This window comes from Vespula vulgaris, chromosome 8 (assembly GCF_905475345.1).
Source record: "Vespula vulgaris chromosome 8, iyVesVulg1.1, whole genome shotgun sequence".
Classification (NCBI taxonomy): domain Eukaryota; kingdom Metazoa; phylum Arthropoda; class Insecta; order Hymenoptera; family Vespidae; genus Vespula; species Vespula vulgaris.
In genome coordinates, this window is record NC_066593.1 from 1,926,739 (window position 1) to 1,944,773 (window position 18,035).

At 30.3% G+C, this 18,035-nt stretch overlaps 1 protein-coding gene across 7 annotated transcripts in view; it reads right to left on the reverse strand.

Annotated features, from left to right (window-relative positions):
- LOC127065485 (thyrotroph embryonic factor-like) overlaps window positions 1-18,035 on the reverse strand; it is a 95,623-nt gene that overhangs the window by 68,778 nt on the left and 8,810 nt on the right. For 6 of the 7 annotated variants that reach the window (XM_050997895.1, XM_050997901.1, XM_050997898.1 and 3 more), the window contains exon 2: window positions 15,511-15,540. The exons of the other annotated variant lie outside the window; for it this stretch is intronic. In XM_050997895.1, the coding sequence (XP_050853852.1) occupies window positions 15,511-15,540 (30 nt within the window). The remainder of the gene's footprint in view (window positions 1-15,510; window positions 15,541-18,035) is intronic. 7 annotated transcript variants of the gene reach the window in all.

The window sequence follows — 18,035 nt, forward strand, 5'->3', positions numbered from 1 at the left end:
AAATCGTATTTTATATTTATATATAAATCGTATATTATATAATTAACGAGTGTCGTGAAATAATGTTTATCATCGAGATATCCATTTTCGTAGTTTGAATTATACCGTTGATTAATGTGACATTAGTATCATAAATATTTCATTGATCCATTAATTTCTAATAATCTAACGGAGTATTTCTCAATCATCGGCTTATGTCGTACGATTCAATACATTCGTTTTTATTTATATTACAATTGTATCTTGGCTTAAACGTTCATAAAGTAAAGTATAATTTGTAAAATATCCCGCAATGGACATTAATCGCGCTTGTGTATTAATATGAAATAAAATAAACAAAAAAAAAAAAGAAAGAAAGAAACAAACAAAAAGTTTCGTAAAAACGAGATATTCCTTTCTTGTTTCTCCAAGTCTCTTTCCTGCGTAACATAGTAGCCAGACAATTTCACGGCTCATTAGAAATAAATTTTTTATCAATCCCTTTTGTTTCCTTTTCTTTTCTCTCTTCTCCTTTTTAAAAAGCTTACAACGAAACAATCATTCTAAATTTGAAAATTGATTAGTATCACGACGTTTCTATGAACGATTTTATTCATTATTTTCTTATCGATCGGATACAATGAATTTTGATTCTTCTTTTTCTTTCTTTTTAAATTCTTTCTCCTATGAAATCAAACGATTGCTATCGGTAATAAAATCCTACTTGATTACAATTAATTTTCATCGTATTGTCGAACGATCGATATTCTTTTCTCTGCTCTCTCTCTCTCTCTCTCTTTTGTTTCATTCATTATATTTTCTTTCGCATGTTTACCTTCTTATAAAGTGTAATATATAAGTACGGTCGCGTTAAAATGGACTCTCAACGTCGTAGTCGTTCCGGAGATGTGAATGCGGGCAAAAGGCAGTCGCTTGGTTTCTACGTAGGTAGGCAAAGGTTAAGCAAGAAACGGTGACGTCGATGTACGAAAGGAGAGGATCGAGCAACCTGTTGATCCCTGCGCTCCCTTTCACTCCTACTCTCTATCCTTTTGAGATGAAACGCGAAGAAGGATTTGATTATTATGTGGTATACGTCCTTAAAGTAAATAATATTTCATTCGTTGCTATTTATTTCCTTTCGTTAGCTCGTCGTTAATCGAAGAATTTTTCTATTAATCTTGTTTTCTTTTCTTTTTTTTTCTTTTCTTTTCTTTTTTTTTTAATATTCTACGCAATACAAAATATACTATTAAGATTTTTAATTACTTTAAATAACGCGACATAGAGTTTTGATAGATAATTGAAATGAATGATAATACGAGAAAAAAGAATTGAATGTTTCGAAATAAGTGGGTGATTTTAACAAAAAGTAAATAAATAAATAATAATAATAATCGTAATAGTAATGCGAGAAGGTGTTCGACTTTGATCTCGTTTGATCAATTACATTAATTTATAGAAAACAGTTGTTAGTTAATTGCAAAGTTAATTGAAATATGTAATTAATTGAATATGGATATTTAATTATATGTTAAAGATTTATAAATATCTTAAATAGTTTAAAAATAATTTCACGTGCCAACTAGTTGTCGTTATTAGACGATGGGTGGATCGATCGAATAAAAAAGATCGGAGGATAGAACAGATTGAAAATCAGAAGAATAGAAAAACAACAGGCGAGGTATACCCTCGAAAAGCATAGAAAAAGAAAAGAAGAAAAAACAGAAAACTTGTGAATTACAGACGCGTATGTAAAAAAAGGAAAAGTAGGCCGTGAACGAGAAATTAGAAAAAATATATAAAGAGGTAATGCAAATATCTGGCATAGAAAAAGAAAGAAAAAAAGAAAAAAAAAAAAGAAAAGAAAAAAGAAAAAGTAGAGAAGAAAAGAGAAGGAAGAAAAAAACGAAAACGAAAACGAAAATAAAAAGAAACGTGTCTAACGGCGTGTGTGCGATCGAAAAAAAGAGAAAAAAGAAGAAGAAGAAAGAAAAAAATGAGGATGAAGAGTAAAAAAAGGAGGAGAAGAGGGAGGAGGAGAAGGAGGGGGAGGAGGAGGAGGAGGAGGACGAAGAGAGACCGGAATTCTTTCTAACGCGAGCGAGGAGGTCGAGGCAAAAGAAAGTGGTCCTATTTTGGTCTCCGTTCCGCTTTTCGCGTTCGTACTCAACTTGAAAAGTTGATTCAACTGGTGGTAACTCTTGTGAGTTACCAGGCAAGAACAACCTCTTAGTATGTAAACTCGAACAGATACACATACAGAGAGAGAGAGAGAGAGAGAGAGAGACATACAGTTGGAAAAAGTTACAACGTTGTAAAATATTGTGAAAAAGAAAAAGAGAATAAAACGAAAAGAGAGAGAAAGAAGAGGATAGAAGATAGGAATAGAATGAGAGAGAGAGAGAGAGAGAGAGAGAGAGAGAGAGAAATTAACAAAATAAAAAAGAATTAAAAAAAATAAAAGATAAAAGAAAGAGAAACAGAACGTAGCCAAGCGATTCTGTAATCGCGCAACACGAAGTCAAAAGGAGGGCCCAACATTTCACCGGCCGAAAGGAGAAAGTTCGTTGCCGAAAGTGGTTTGGCCTGGTCCAAGAGCTGACCAAGAAAAAGAAAAAGAAAGGAAGGAAAAAAAAAGAAATACTGAAAAAAGAGAAGAGGAACAGAAAAATATTCGTTCCCTGACGTAGGTACCTTTATTACCCGTAAGTTGTTTCTTTATTCTTTATTCGTGATTTCTTTTAGAAAATCGTTCGTTCACGTTAACTAAAGTAAAATTTTGCGGTTTCTATTCCTTGTTTTTTTTTTTATTAATCTTCTTTCCTTTATTTCTTTTTTTTTGGGGGGGAGGGAGTGACGTATTTTTTTTTAATGTATATTTTATATATATAAATATGTATATTATATGTTATATATATATTTTTTTTTTCCGAATAAAAAGAAAAATAAAAGAAAAAAGAAATAGCGGAGATAGATAGATATTTGCTTAGAATTTAATTAAAGATAATCGAATAATACGAAAAACGATATCATCGAGTCCATTAAGATCGAACGATCGATCGAAAATCCTTAAGTAATCTTTCATTTAAAAATTGACATATAAAAATATTTTACCATCGATCTACGACACATACATACATACATACATATATATATATATATATATATATATATATATATATATATATTCAATCGTGTCCACGTTCACAGGAGTCAAATAACTAAGTTGATAATCGATTCGAGCGTTGGTTAACAAGATATGAAACATTAACGAGGCACTAACTGATATATAAATCGTCGAACAATTTATCGAATGTGTTTTATGTATGTGCCTTATAGTTGGTATATAGGAAATGCCTAAACGAATCTCCATTAAATCTTTAAGGCGGCTCGTACAGAAGTTCATTTTCATTATTCAGTGATCGTTCGCGAGAGATAAGAAACTGAACGAGAGACGGAGACAGAGATAGAGGCAAAGAGAATGAGAGAGAGAGAGAGAGAGAGAGAGAAAGAGAAAGAAAGAGAAAGAGAGAAAGAGAGAGAGAGAGAAAGAGAGAAGGTGAGTGTATAAGCACGGAGTGATTTTTTTCATCTCGCTAAACGTGAGCCGCTCGTTTGCTAACTCGAAGAGTCAAGAAAACAGGGAGAGAACGTGTTCACGGAAGAGTTTCAGCAGCACACGAACAAGAAGAACAAGAAGAAGAAAAATAAAAAAAAAAAAAAAAAGATAAAGAAAAAGAAGAAGAGGATGAGAAAGAGGAGAAACTCGCATAGGAGCAATCAATTCGGAACGATAATGAGTATATGCTTTTGTATTGGTATATATGTAGACATGTATGCGTTTCCAAACTCACGCGAGAGGATTCTCTAATTCGAATTTAATAGAAATTAATCTCAAACAAGTTATCTTTAATCTTGTTTCTCTTCTTTTCATTTTTCTCCCTTTTTTCATGTTCTTCCTTTTGTTTTCTTTGTTTATTTTTTTGGTTGTTGTTGTTTTTTTCTTTTCTCTTCTTTTTTTTTTTCATCTTTGACTCCGACTCTTTCTCTCTTTCTCTTTCTTCTAAATGTTTCTTCTAAATATTAAGAATGAAATGTGGCAAATTCCGAATTATTTTTTTTTTTCTTTAGGATTACTTTTGATCTATCGACGATTAATGTCTAATAAACAGATATATATATGTTTATATATATATATATATTTTTCTTTTTTTCTTTTTTTCTCTTAGACATTTGAATTTTTGTCTGAATTCGATCGTCATTGTATGATTATAAGTTAATTTTAATCAAGAAGATATATAATGAGCGCACGAGTATCTTCTTTTTTTTTATTTGCTTTTTTCTTCCTTTTTCTCTTTTTTATTCTTCTCCTTCTCTTTCTTCTTCTTCTTCTTCTTCTTCTTCTTGGTAGTCGCATTTATCGAAAGATCGTAATTAATAATCGTCGGATATTCTCAATATTGCAGTGACTACTAGCGGAAGTAGTAAATGGATAAATAATTAATTAGTCGATGGATGTGTACCTATCGTTTCTTTATCTGTTATATTATTAAAAAAATATATATACATATAATTTTTTAAGAAAATCTTTTAAGAATCTCACATAAAAAAAAAGAAAATAAAAAAAAAAAATAATAAACGTATATCCGTAGACGTATAGAAAAAATTATTGTTCAAATCCTCATTGGTTGAGTTAAGATTAGATTCGATAAAATTAAAAAATTATAAAATTATATGTATATATATACAAAAGACCTCCCTCCCTCCCTCCCTCCCTCTCTCTCTCTCTCTCTCTCTTTACTTTCATTCTACGAAAATGAAATTAGATCCGACAAAATTAGAAATTGTTTTGCTCGATGTAATTAATATATCTATAAATACCATTCATATAAATACCGATCGTTCATTCACATTAATTTTTTTTATCTTATCGTGTTATCGTTTTGTCTAAAGCTATATTTATCGATTCAACAATGGCACGTGTTCTCTCTCTCTCTCTTTCTTTTTCATTCTCAATATATAGTAGTTTCCAAAGAGAGAAGATGCTTCTCTTTTAAACGATCCGCTGACGGTGTAACAACACACGACTTGCTTTTGTAATCTATAATACGTTTATACATTCGCTTATTTCGTCGACATCTGTCAGTCAGCTGTTAATTACCACCTACTCTCATTCGTTCGTTCGTATTCGTTTATGATCGTGCGAACGAATAAACGTTTCTAAGTTTTATTTATTTCACCGATCGGTACAACGAAACTAATGTGACCAACTTCTTCTTTTTCTTCTTCTTCTTCTTCTTCTCTTTCTTTTTTTCTTTTTCTTTTCTTTTCTTTTCTTTCCCTCGTGGAAACGTGAAAACGAAAAAAAAAAAGAAAAAGAAAAGAAAAAACGATTTTATTTTCTCACACGTTAGATAATTTATTAAACGATATGTTAGACGACAAATATAGAACATCGGTTTTCGTGGGAGAGATAATTCCTTTTTTCTTTTTCTTTGTCTTTTTTACTTTTTTCTTTCTTTTTACTTACTCGTTAGAGAGATAATTTGATTGTTTCCGAGAGAAATAATTTTTGTTATTCATTAATCAAACGTCGAATGGAATAAACTTGGTTTTATTTTTCAAAAGGGACTCTTTTTCTATTCATTCATTCATTCATTCATTCATTCATTTATCTATTTATTTATTTATTTATTTATTTATTAAACAACGAATGAAACGAATTATATCGTATCTGAAAGAATGCAGTTCTTGTATCTTCCGATTCATTATGAATATAACATAAATGTAAGGACTGTAATTATTTTCCAAAACAAAAAAGCGATTATCTTTTCTTTTTCTTTTTTATAAAGTAACGAACATAAAGAATTACGATCGTCCTTGAATGAAGCGAATTTAAAAAAAGAAAAGAAAAAAATATATATATTTTTTTTCTTTTTTCTAAATCTTTTTCCCCTTCAATTCTATTCATTACCAATATGCAAAATATTTTTACATAACGTTACTACACATACGTTGCCGTTTATCTATTGATATTAAAATTATTGAAAAGTTATCGAGATATTCCGTTACGTCGATCATGATCAATCGCGTAACGATCGATTAAAACGTTATGGAAATTTAGATTCGAGATATGTCTAACACATATAAAGAGTAATTACAGAGCACGCATTCGATTTCTGATTGTAATTAGTTTGTTTACTGAGAACGAGCTTTTCGATCGATCAGTAAAAGTCGATCTTGCTTATCTTTAAGCATTTTTATTATTCCAGGTGTGGCACCACCTTCAACACGCCAACGTCATTTCAAGCAGGCAGGTTTAGATGTTCTACATTTCTTTTTTTTCTTTTTTATCATTACCTTTTCATTCTCGATTTTTTTATTTCTATTTCCTTTCTACGCGAATCTTAAATATATTAAATACGATTAAGAAATATTATCTTTCTAAGACGATTAACAAAGAGAAATCTTGTTCGTTGCTCGTTGTTAAATTTAACGAAGTTACATCAAAGTAGTGATCGAGCTAACGTAATTTAAAATGACGCTTTTATTTTTGATTCCAAGTTTCTTAAAACGAAAAAATTCTTCACGCTTTACGAATGCTGCTATATCGCAGCTTCTTTTCCTTCGTTTCTTTTTTCTCTTGTCTTTTCATTATCGAACAAAAATAATTTTTTTTGTTTATGTAATAATTTCTTGTTATACAACAAATTACGTATACGTGCGTGCGTGTGTAAAAAATTTTTAATCGAGTAACAAAATTTTCTATACGTATATATGTGTGTGTGTGTGTGTGTGTGTATTCGAAAAATGTTGATTTCCTCTTTCTTCTTTTCTTCTTCTTTCGTTTAATTTCAATTTTAATTATTCAAAAAAGAAGAAGAAGAGGAAGAAAGAAAAAAGAAATCAGGAACTATTCACGATTTTCGAGAAAGCAAAAGAAATCATAACGAGGTGAAAGATATAAATAATCGAGTGGAGACGATCGTGAGATCCTTGTATTTTTTATTTTTGTTTTTCCTTTCTCTCCTTCTTCTTCTTCTTTTCTTTTTTTTTTTCTTTCTTTACAAACGACGAACGAGCATTGTGCGTTAAATTACGGCATCGTTACGAGCAATTATGTCGGTGCAATGTTTTCCGTCACGTTAAAGCCACCTGTTTCTCTTACCGTTCATTTCGAATGGTGGATAATTCTTCACCGATATTGCAAGTAATAAGATAAATATTAAAAGATGAAATAAAGAAAAAAGAAAAGAAAAAAGGAAGAAAAAAAAATCAAGCCTCGATTATTATTTATATGTACATACGTATGTATATATATATATATATAAACGTATACGTAAGTAAATGAGTGTTACAATGTAACAAGCACAGAGTTTTCAATTTTGTTTGACAAAAATTTACAAGAGAAGATAAAGAAGAAAAGAAATCGAAACGATTACAACTGAAAATAAAATAAAAAAAAAAAAAAAAAAGAAAGAAAAAAATAAATAAATAACGACAAAAATCTTAAGAATCCTTCGAGATGCTCTATCCAGAAAAATTTGCTATCTCATTGTAAAAAGAAGTTCCTAGATTTTTAATCTTGCAATGTAAAAAGAGAAAAGATAACGAAAAGAACGGAATTAACTCGAAAAAGTATAACTTATACGTATATAATATCATCTAGGAACTTTCGAGCCCGTCCTATATAAGATCAATGATATAAGATTAAGATTTATATACTTTTTTCGATCTTCTAAGTACGAGTCGTAAAAAAAAAAAAGAGATAAGAATTAAAACAAATATTTTTTTTCTCTTTATACTTTACATATAAATAATAAAAAATTAATAAATAAAGATACGAAAGAGAGAGAGAGAGAGAGAGAGAGAGAGGGAGAGAATAAAAAAATTAATGATCTATAAAAATATAAAAGATCGTAATAAAAGTGAGATCATTTAACGATACAAATACAAACACAAACATACGTAGAGAGATATGCACGTATAAATTCATAGTAAAACACTGTTAGAATACTTTTATTTTTCTTTCTTTCTTTTTCTTCTTTCTCTCTCTCTCTCTCTCTCTTTCTCTTTTTTTCCACGAAGATGATCCAAGACACGTTTTTCATGGTGACACACTGCGCAACGCATTCTCTCCCATCTAGTTTCACACTTTGTATTCTTCTCGTCGTTAGTGGATGATTAAGCAGCCTTCCATATAAAGAAATACTAGCAGTTGGTGGCATTGCAACTATTCAAAGACACCTTAGATAACTCTTTATAAAATTAACACCTAGTATAAGTTATCTTCTTCGTTCTCTTTCATTCTTTTTATTATTATTCTTATCATCATTATTGATTATTATTATTATTATTATTATTATTATTATTTATTTACTTATTGTTATTATTACGTATCGTTATTATACCGAATCGATCCATCGATCAATTTTGCCCGAAAAATTTGGATAACTTTTCTCGGTCGATAAAACAGAAACGGAAAAGGACAAATCTTCTTTTTTTGTTCTGCTTGCGTTTTTCTTAAATAAAGTTAACACGATAGAATATTTTCCATAAATCAATTTCATCGGATGTTTATGAGAAACATGTATTATGATGAGAGAAAGAAACAGAGAGAGAAATAAGTTAATAGTCATAGTTTCTTGGGTTTCGGAGAATCGAGATAAAATAGCGTAGGATGAAAGCAAGATCGATGACCGGGCTCGTTTTATTAATTACGCTCGTCGAAGGTTAACCACGTTGTTGGTGATGGTGATGGTGATGGTGATGGTAAAAGTGGCGGTGTCTTTCTCCCATGTTGGATAATGCGTCTTTAAATCCTATAACGATGGTATCACGATCACGAGTATAAGAGATTGTTGGTGTTAAGTTTAAAACTCGTAGGATGAGCATTTGTTAGTTGAAAATAAATGAAATTGTCAAGCTAATTAAAAAGGAGAATAAATTTAAACGGATATAGTTCTGTACAGTTTTATAATATGCCTAATTTTGTCAATTATATCGCGTCTAACATGATTATATTGTTAATAGTCTTATTTTATAATTACACGTAAGGATTTGTTCTTTCTTCTTCTTCTACCTCCCTTCACCCCTCGTCGGTCGATAGAACAAAGAAAAAAACGAGACGAGAGAAAAAAGGAAATACAAGAATTAATGATTCAAAGAAGAATAGCCTGGGATTTTTACTTGTAGGGAAGTTGAAATAAGAGAGAAAAAAAAAAGAGATGAAAATACGAATCCTTAATAAACGCGAATCTATGTTGTATAATTACCGATGAGAATTTATTGTTCTGTTATTTCCTTATGCGTTCTTTTTCTTTTCTTCTTCCTTTTCCTCTCTCTCTCTCTCTCTCTCTCTGTATCTCTTATTTTGCGATAGAACGATCGGATCTTAATTGATAGATATGTTTTCCGTCGTTAAAACGGAACGAAGAGAAAGTAAAAAAAAAAAGGAAAGAAAAGAGAGACGAAAAAAGAAAATTGAAAGAAAGAAAAAAGATGAAAGAAAGAAAAAGAGAGATAAGTAAGAAAATAAAATGTAATATATCAAAATTATTGGAATCGCATGAAGCTAACTTTAATTGCAAAGAAATGAAGTAGAAAAAAAAGAACAAACAGAGAAAAAGGAAAAAGAAAAATAACGAGTAAAGAAGAGACGACAAAGAACAAAAAAAAAAAATAAAATAAAATAAAATAAAAAAGGAGAAGAAAAGAAACAAAAAAAAAAACAAAAACACCAAGAAAAAAAGAAAAACCAAAACAGAAAAAGTATGGATAATTTGAATACGTTACATCGTAAAATAAATATCGTGCAAAGTATATCTTAAGTGCTTATTGTTAGATTGTTAGAATATTAGACGGGGGTGAGGAAGAGAGAGAGAGAGAGAGAAGGGATAGAAAGGGATAAGAGAAGGGATAGGAGGCCTGTGGGGAGAGGGCATTGGACGATATCTGGTTCTACCTTCGATATCGTGCTCTTACACTTTATCTCTTAAGATGTGGCAATGGCGTGTTATGGGGCTAGCGTGCTCGACGCTATGGAAGGATAATCCCGTGCGGTCGACGTCTGGTTTCAAGTTTCGCGCTCTGAGGATATTACGACGAAGAGGAGGAGGAGAGAAGAGTCAGAAGAACTTTGAGTACGTTCGAGAAATGAAAGGAGACGTAATTACGATTTTTCTTTTCTCAGGAGTTTTCTATTCGGTTTGTCTTCTTTTTCTTCTTGTTCTTCTTCTTTTTTTTTTTTTAATTATTGTTTCGTATCGTTTTCTTCCCTTTTTAAATATAAATTTTCAAGATTGATATTCTTTGATTATAATAAGATTGACGGATGAGAATGATCGATAAATAATTTGTATCGAGGAGTCGGAATGAGTTGAGAATATTTGTGGGTTGTGATTTTGTTTTATTTTATTTTTTGTTTGTATTAAAACGATTTTATATGTATATGTGTATGTATATTTATATAAAAGTTATAATGTAATAAAGTTTTAATTATTATTTTTTTAATTATTTATAAATGTAAATAATAATCAATTTAAATAATATTTATAAGTTTATAAATTATATAAACTTACAAATATTATATATATATATATATATATCGTGTAAATATCAAAAATTATATAAAAATAAAAAAATAAAAGAAATGATAAGTTTATCGAGTCGACCATTTAAAAAAAGAAAGTGTCTGTTCTAAATTTATCTACGTACACACACATATATTTATATATTATATTATATTTGAAGGGGATGATCATATCAGCTGTTCATAAAATGTATAGAACAAAAACTTTCACTGGCAGACGCAAACCCATGTGAAATCGCATAAACTCTAGGTAGGAACCGACGATGATCAAGTTTTCCTTCATAACACGGTAATGAATCTCGATAAAGCATATGCCAACGGCAGACGCAAGCTTGTGCAAACATATCCGTCGATTGAAAGCGACGATGATCGTAGCGACGGGGGTAGGTTAAATAAAACGTGTTTCACTCGACTAGGATGTCCGGGAACAAAGAATTCATTCTTGTTTTATTTTTTTCACTTTTTACGCGTCGACGATCACTTTCCCCGTTTCTCGAATAATAATAATCCCTAAGGAGATTATTCTTAAAAGTGTATCGGGTTAAAACGGGCTCGTTTGTTTAGACGTAAAAATAAAATAAGGCGAAATAATTTTTTTTATCTTCTTTTTTTTCTCATTTTCTCCTTGTGTTTCGTACTTTCTCCTTCTCTTTTGCTTTCGCAATTTTCTTTTTACTAGTTATTCGAATGTATCAAAACGAAAAATAGAACTTCGACAATAGGATAAAAATAAGATTGGGTTTATTAATAATTTCTTTTCACTGAAATAACGGATATAGAACGTGATTTATTGTTAGATCGAAATATTATGTAAATATCGTTTATTCCAAGTTGGACGATTCGTTCGTTTAACTTTATTAATAAAACGTTGTTTTGCTTTATCGATAATATATTCGGTATAATATATTGATTAATTAATAAAGTAATAAATTAATAAAAATTCTATCTGAGATACGGACAAACTGGTTGATTAAAAAAAAAAAAAAAAAAAAAAAAGAAAAGACAAAACAAAGAAACAAAAACAAATTTCTAATATTTTAATCAGCAGATCTATTTCCATTTACGCTATTTCCACACGCACACACGCACATTCTTATCTTACTTTCTTATAATTTATATTTGTAAATAAAGTCATTTTCTTTGTAAGATCAAAGATACTAATGATCGATATTACGAAAAGAAAGTTAGACGTACCGAGATTCTGACGATGAAAAAGATTAACTCGGCATTGGCGACGCTATGGCGTCGAAAATATACTACTAACGAATGTTCTAAGTAAGTAGTACGTAATCGCGATTAAGAAAAGCGCGAGCAACGCGGAAAAAGATATGCTTAAGTATACCAACGCGAATACTATCGTTTATCTCGATCGAAAGTGGCTCGTATACCGCGAAAGGACTTTGCCGACTCGTAATCCGAATCCGGAAATAAAAACGGGACTTGTTACGAATTAAACTGACTGCTTCTTCCGTGATACCAATTGAAATCACTTCAATGATTTCCGGTGATCTATAATAGATCGATCGATCGATCGATCGATCGATTGATTGTACAAACGATTGCGAATGATTTTCGATCGATTAAAAAATGATATCCTATAAAATATTTAATCGAACATTTCTTATGATTTATAGATCGGGATCTTATCATAAATATTTTTGGTGATCGATTAGAATAATCTTCGATTAATTAATTAGTATCTATTTATACAAAAACCGATGAAATTCTATAATTTATTATATATATATATATATATATATGTGTGTGTGTGTGTGTGTGTGTATTAATGGACATTTTTTTTCTAACGATCTATCGATCAGGATCTAAATTTACTTCCTCTTTCTTTTTCTCTCTCTCTTTCACACACACACACATATATAGATGTATATATACGTATAAACATATGATATGGCGCGCGTAATTCTCTTCTTTTCTCTAACTCAAATTTCTTTAATTAAATTAAACAATGTTTATATAATAATAAACACAAAAACATATATATATATATCTTTCTGAAGTATGACAATAAAAAAAAATCTTTTACGCATCTAACAATCGTAATTTTTTTTATATAACCAAGATAGATCATTATTACGAGGTATTATTAAAATTTTTTTCATTTTTTCATTTTTTTTTTTTAGAAAATTACACGTAAGATTCTTGGAAAAATGAAAAAGATAACGTCCTATCGTCTCTCATGCTAACACATTTCATTCTCAAAGATCACAAAGGAGAAGAGGAAGAAGAAAAAGATAAAATATCACGATAGGAAGAAAAGAAAAAAATAAATAAATGAAAAGTAATGACATTAAAAAAATAAAATTATAATAATGATAAGAAAAAGATGAAAAATCTGATTATGGCTAAATAATCGAGATACTCTCGTCTTAAGGGGAATCGACTTATCGACGAGCCAATATTTATGGAGGCAAGCTTAGATTTCAGGAACGCGTCTGGATTGCATCGTTTATACACTTACACGCAAACACATATTTAGACAAATACACACACACACACATACACACGTTCAGAGCACACAAGACTCACACAAAGATAATACGCATGGTACATCGAGATCTCGATGCACTTTGTGGCTATTGTAATGTGAGCAGGTACGAAGGCACGACAGGATGTGACGTCACAAGGACGGCACATTCTCTCTCTCTCTCTCTCTTTCTTTTTCTATTTCTATCACACGTACACACATATATACACACCCTCCTGACTTTTCTACTTTTCTGCATTATGCAAAAACATCGAATGTGATTTACCAGAACGTTTGATACTAACACGATCATTCATCTACTTATTGTTAAGTTGTTGATAAAAACAAATTGTAAATATATATTGATATATATATATATGTGTGTGTTTAAGTAATTATTATATATAATTATCATAGTATGATAATAGATATATATAAAGATATATATCGATATATTATTGTTGTATTACGTTACAACTTACTGTTGCGATAATCTTTCCTAAGATAATAATTAGCTTTGAAACGTAAATTTTATCTTCAATAATTTATTCTTTTCTTTCCTCTGACGAAAATCTAAAAGATGAATAATTTTATTAGGTTTTTGAAAATATGTGTTTTTATATATACAATTGTTTGAAAGAGAAAGAAGAAATGGGAAAGAGAAAGAAAGAGGAAATGTAGAAGGGGGAAAGGAATAGAAGAGGAAAAAACGAAAAAGAGAGAAACAAAAAAAGAAAAAATTGTTTAAAGATGGCGTACAACTCGTCCTACTGTGCGTGTCTATTAGCTACTCTTTTACGAGTCGTGGGTTGGTTATCCTATCACGATGAAATACGTAACGTGTAATTAATAGCTTCGCGACTTATAAATTATTGACGATGAAACGTGTTGAATTAATGTGAATATTAATCGGATCTATACATTGCTCCTTGTCAACCTTCTTCCCCTCTCTTTCGTACGCGAGGGTTCACTCTTTTTCTCATTCCTTTTTAAGAAAGACAGAGACAGAGAGAGAAAGAAAGAGAGAGATAGAAAGAAAAAATAAAGAAAAAGAGAGAAAGAGATAGAAAGAGAAAGAGAAAGAGAGAGAAAGAATAGCATTAATAATTAATAATTATGATTTTACGTTTATAATATATAAAATCACGAAAACGAAATAATTAATGTGTTCAACGTCATTATTCTTTGATTAAGTTATTATTATTTATTATTATTATTATTATTATTATTATTATTATTATTAATAACAGTAGTAACTCAGCTTGATGATAATTTATTTACTCATTTATTCTTTTAATGGGATTATCCTTTTAATTAAGATTAATTAAGATGCTGTTTTTATTATTTAATTTATTATTACTTTTTCTAATTCGATTTATTTTTTCTTGTCTCTTTTCTTCTTCTCTTATTTTTTTCTTTTAATTTTTCTATTAGATTTAATTTGATATCTTCTCGCGCGCGTTCGTTAAAATCTTAAATGATTATTTGATCGAGACGATGTCTTTATCGAGACTTGCGTAACGAATATAGTATTTAGTACTCTAATTACACTAAACTATGTATTCTAGATTCTAAGCTTAATATCTATCTGTCTAATTCTACTCATCTCGAATTCGTTCTGACAAGAAATTTAAAAATTCAACATTTATTTGTATATATATGTAACTATATATATATATTTTTCTTTTTCTTTATAAATTTTGTGTCAGAACGAAATTAAAAAAAAGAAAAGAAAGAAAAAAATACAACAACAAGCGAAGAAATCAGAATCACGTGGGCTCACGAAAAGCGTGAGTTGAAAAAGAGACCAATAGAAAAAACAAAAAAAAATAAATAAATAAATAAGTAAAAATAAAAATTGAAAAAAAAAATGAACGAAAAAGAAACGAAAAAGAATCCCAAACATGCAATCAGAAAAACAAAATTCCTATGGATTGACAAAAAAAATTTGAAATTTTATTTATTTTCTTTTTATTATTCTCTTCTTCTTTTCGTTAATAAAAAATCTCGTTTTAGAATAAAATCGAAATTGAAATTACAAGAAGGAAAAAAGAAAAAAGAAGAAAAAAAAAGAGAGAGAGAGAGAGAGAGAAAAGAAACAACGGCGATTGAAGAAATATCAAAAAATCGTCTCGACTCGCGAAAAGCGTGAGTCCTTGATAAAAATCAACCAGAAACGTAAGATAAAATTCCATGGTGCAACATGGAGTAAAAATTTGGCGTAATTCTCGATGAAAATAAAAATCGGAAGAAGAAGAGAAGAGAAGAAAAGAGAAGAGAATAAATAAAGGGATGCAGGAAAAAAAAAGAACAGAAAGAAAGAAAGAGAAAAAAAAGAAAGAAAGAAAGAAAGAAAGAAAGAAAGAAAGAAAGAAAGAAAGAAAGAAAGAAAAAAAGAAAGAAAGAGAAAAAAAGAAAGAAAGAAAGAATGAACCTTTCGATGATCACTTACCCTTTAGAGAGGATGTTATCATGGGGTCACCTGAAAATGATACAGTTACAGTACTTCGTGAAAGCCCATGTACGTAATTGCATATTTACGTGTCTATGTATGTATTTATGTATGTATATGTATATATGTACATAGATATATAAATAAAAAAAGCAAAAAAAAAAAAAAGAAATGGAAAAGAAATCGTGACGCACACACACGAGCACGTACGCGCACGCGCACACACACACACACACACACGAATAATTATACACACTTTAGTCTGAGATTATCACATTAAAAGAAAAAAAAAAGAAAGAAAGAAAAAAAAGTAAGAGAGAAAGAGAGAGGAAAACAAAAAGAGAAAGAGTAAGGAATGTGAATATGCATGAATAATAGACAAAGATAGACAGATAGATAGATAGACAGTTAGACAGATAGATAGATAGATAGATAGATAGAGATATAAACGAACGAAGATAATAGAAGATAGAATACCCTGATCGAACGAAGAGATCGGATAGATCAGGAATTATTATCGATCGGATTTCTCTTTAATTAGTTAATCGCAGATTAGATAAGTACCTAAGTCGTATTTGTTCGAAGGAAGGAAGCGAAACAGAAAGAGAAAGAGAGAGAGAGAGAGAGAAAGAGAAAATTAAAAGTATAGAAAGATAGAAAGAGAGAGATACTGTTTTGAATTTGTAAAAATCGTAGATTTACCTATATCGTTTGATCGAAAGAGAAAAGAGAATTAGATAGAGAGGGGACGATTTTCTTCGTATGAAAAAATAGAGAGAGAAAGAGAGATAGATATATAGACGCACGTATATACAGAAAGAGAGAGAGAGAGAGAGAGAGAGAGAGAGAGAGAGATAAAAAAATCCTTGAAGAGATCTCTCTCTCTCGAAGCGTGGGCCTGAACGAACGGGCTAGCTCGCTCGTAGTCTGGGCAGGGCCTGCCTCCTTGTGTTGTGGGGTCAGGGATCACAACATTGCACAGAAAAGAAGAGGAAAATGTTCCTCCCGCGAGAGATACTTTATCTTCTCGCATAATGCGCAAGTGGGAGGCTGCGAGTACGCCAAGCATGTTGTTCTCTCTTTCTCTCTTCTCTTTCCTTCTTTCTTTCTCTCTCTCTCTCTCTCTCTCTCTCTCTCTCTCTCTGTCTTTCTTTCCATCCGTACGTCTATATGTCTATCTCTGTCTCTCTCTTTCTCTTTCTTAGCGAACACCTCCGCAAAAAAGGGACTCCCTTTGTGTCCCGATCCTTTCTACTCGTTCTCTTTCGTCCTCCTTCCTCTTTCTCCTCTTCTCCCTTCATCTTTCTCCTCTTCTTCCTCATCTTTCTTCTCCTTCTTCTCCTCCACCCCTTTATTGGGCTTTGTTTTAGCTTCGCATCCACCTCCAGAGGTATACGATTCGTTTCGTATCGTACCGTACAGTACCCGATCTTCTTCGAGTTTCATTCATCCGAGGATAGGTATTAACAATACACCTTTCAGATTTACGATCTAACATAGATAAGTGAGCCGTCTAAAACGAAGGAACTATTGTTTCGTATTTTGTATCAATTAGTAATACGGATTAATATGTTCATTTTCATGTTAAATATCTTTATAATGGTTATACGTATGAAGGGTCATACGTACGTATAGTTTTCTTTCGATTAAAGATAAATATATATGGGTATATATGTATATTTTTTTTTATCTGATATTAATATACATGTATAATAATATATATTATAATAATAATATATATAATAACGATATATATCATATATTTTTTATATATATTCTATATATAAAAAATTCATATATATATACATGTATATGAAACAATATAAATAAATATTAAAAAGGTGAAAGATTCGAAGCATCTGCGTATGCACGATAACATTTTATACGCGCAAGTGCAACAACGATATGCACGTGCATATGCACTTGCAAAAAAAGGAAAATAATGCGCATGACACGTGCAATTAAGCACTCACGATCAAAAAAAAAAAAAAAAGAAAAAAAAAAATTATCGTTCCCGGATCATCTTTCTTGAATCATCCGTGCCTTCACATTTTTTTTTCCAACCATTTTGCCAGACATATTTTTTCCCCTTCAAAAATGTCACACTTCGCCAGAAAAATAATCATTTTTTCGAATATTTTCACAACCTAATACTCTTTTTTTCTTTATTTATTTAAAATTGTGAAAAAACGATGGCTGTTAAAAAAAAATCACACCGATGAAGCGTGAAATTTCATAGAAAAAAAAAAAAGAAAAGAAAGAAAAGTAAAGAGAAAGAAAGGAAAAGAAGAACAAGAATGAAAAAGAAAACAATTGGTGGAAAAAATCGCAAGGTAAATAAAATAGTTGCAACAATAAAATAAATGAAAACGTTCATTATACTTTTGACGATATTTATGCTTTTCGATTCAAATGTCCCACCCTATATATTTACACACACATATATATATATATATACTTGTGTATGTACATATGTGACAGGATCGCGTGCATCCTTCTTCGATGTCCTCGTGGACGCGAGTGCA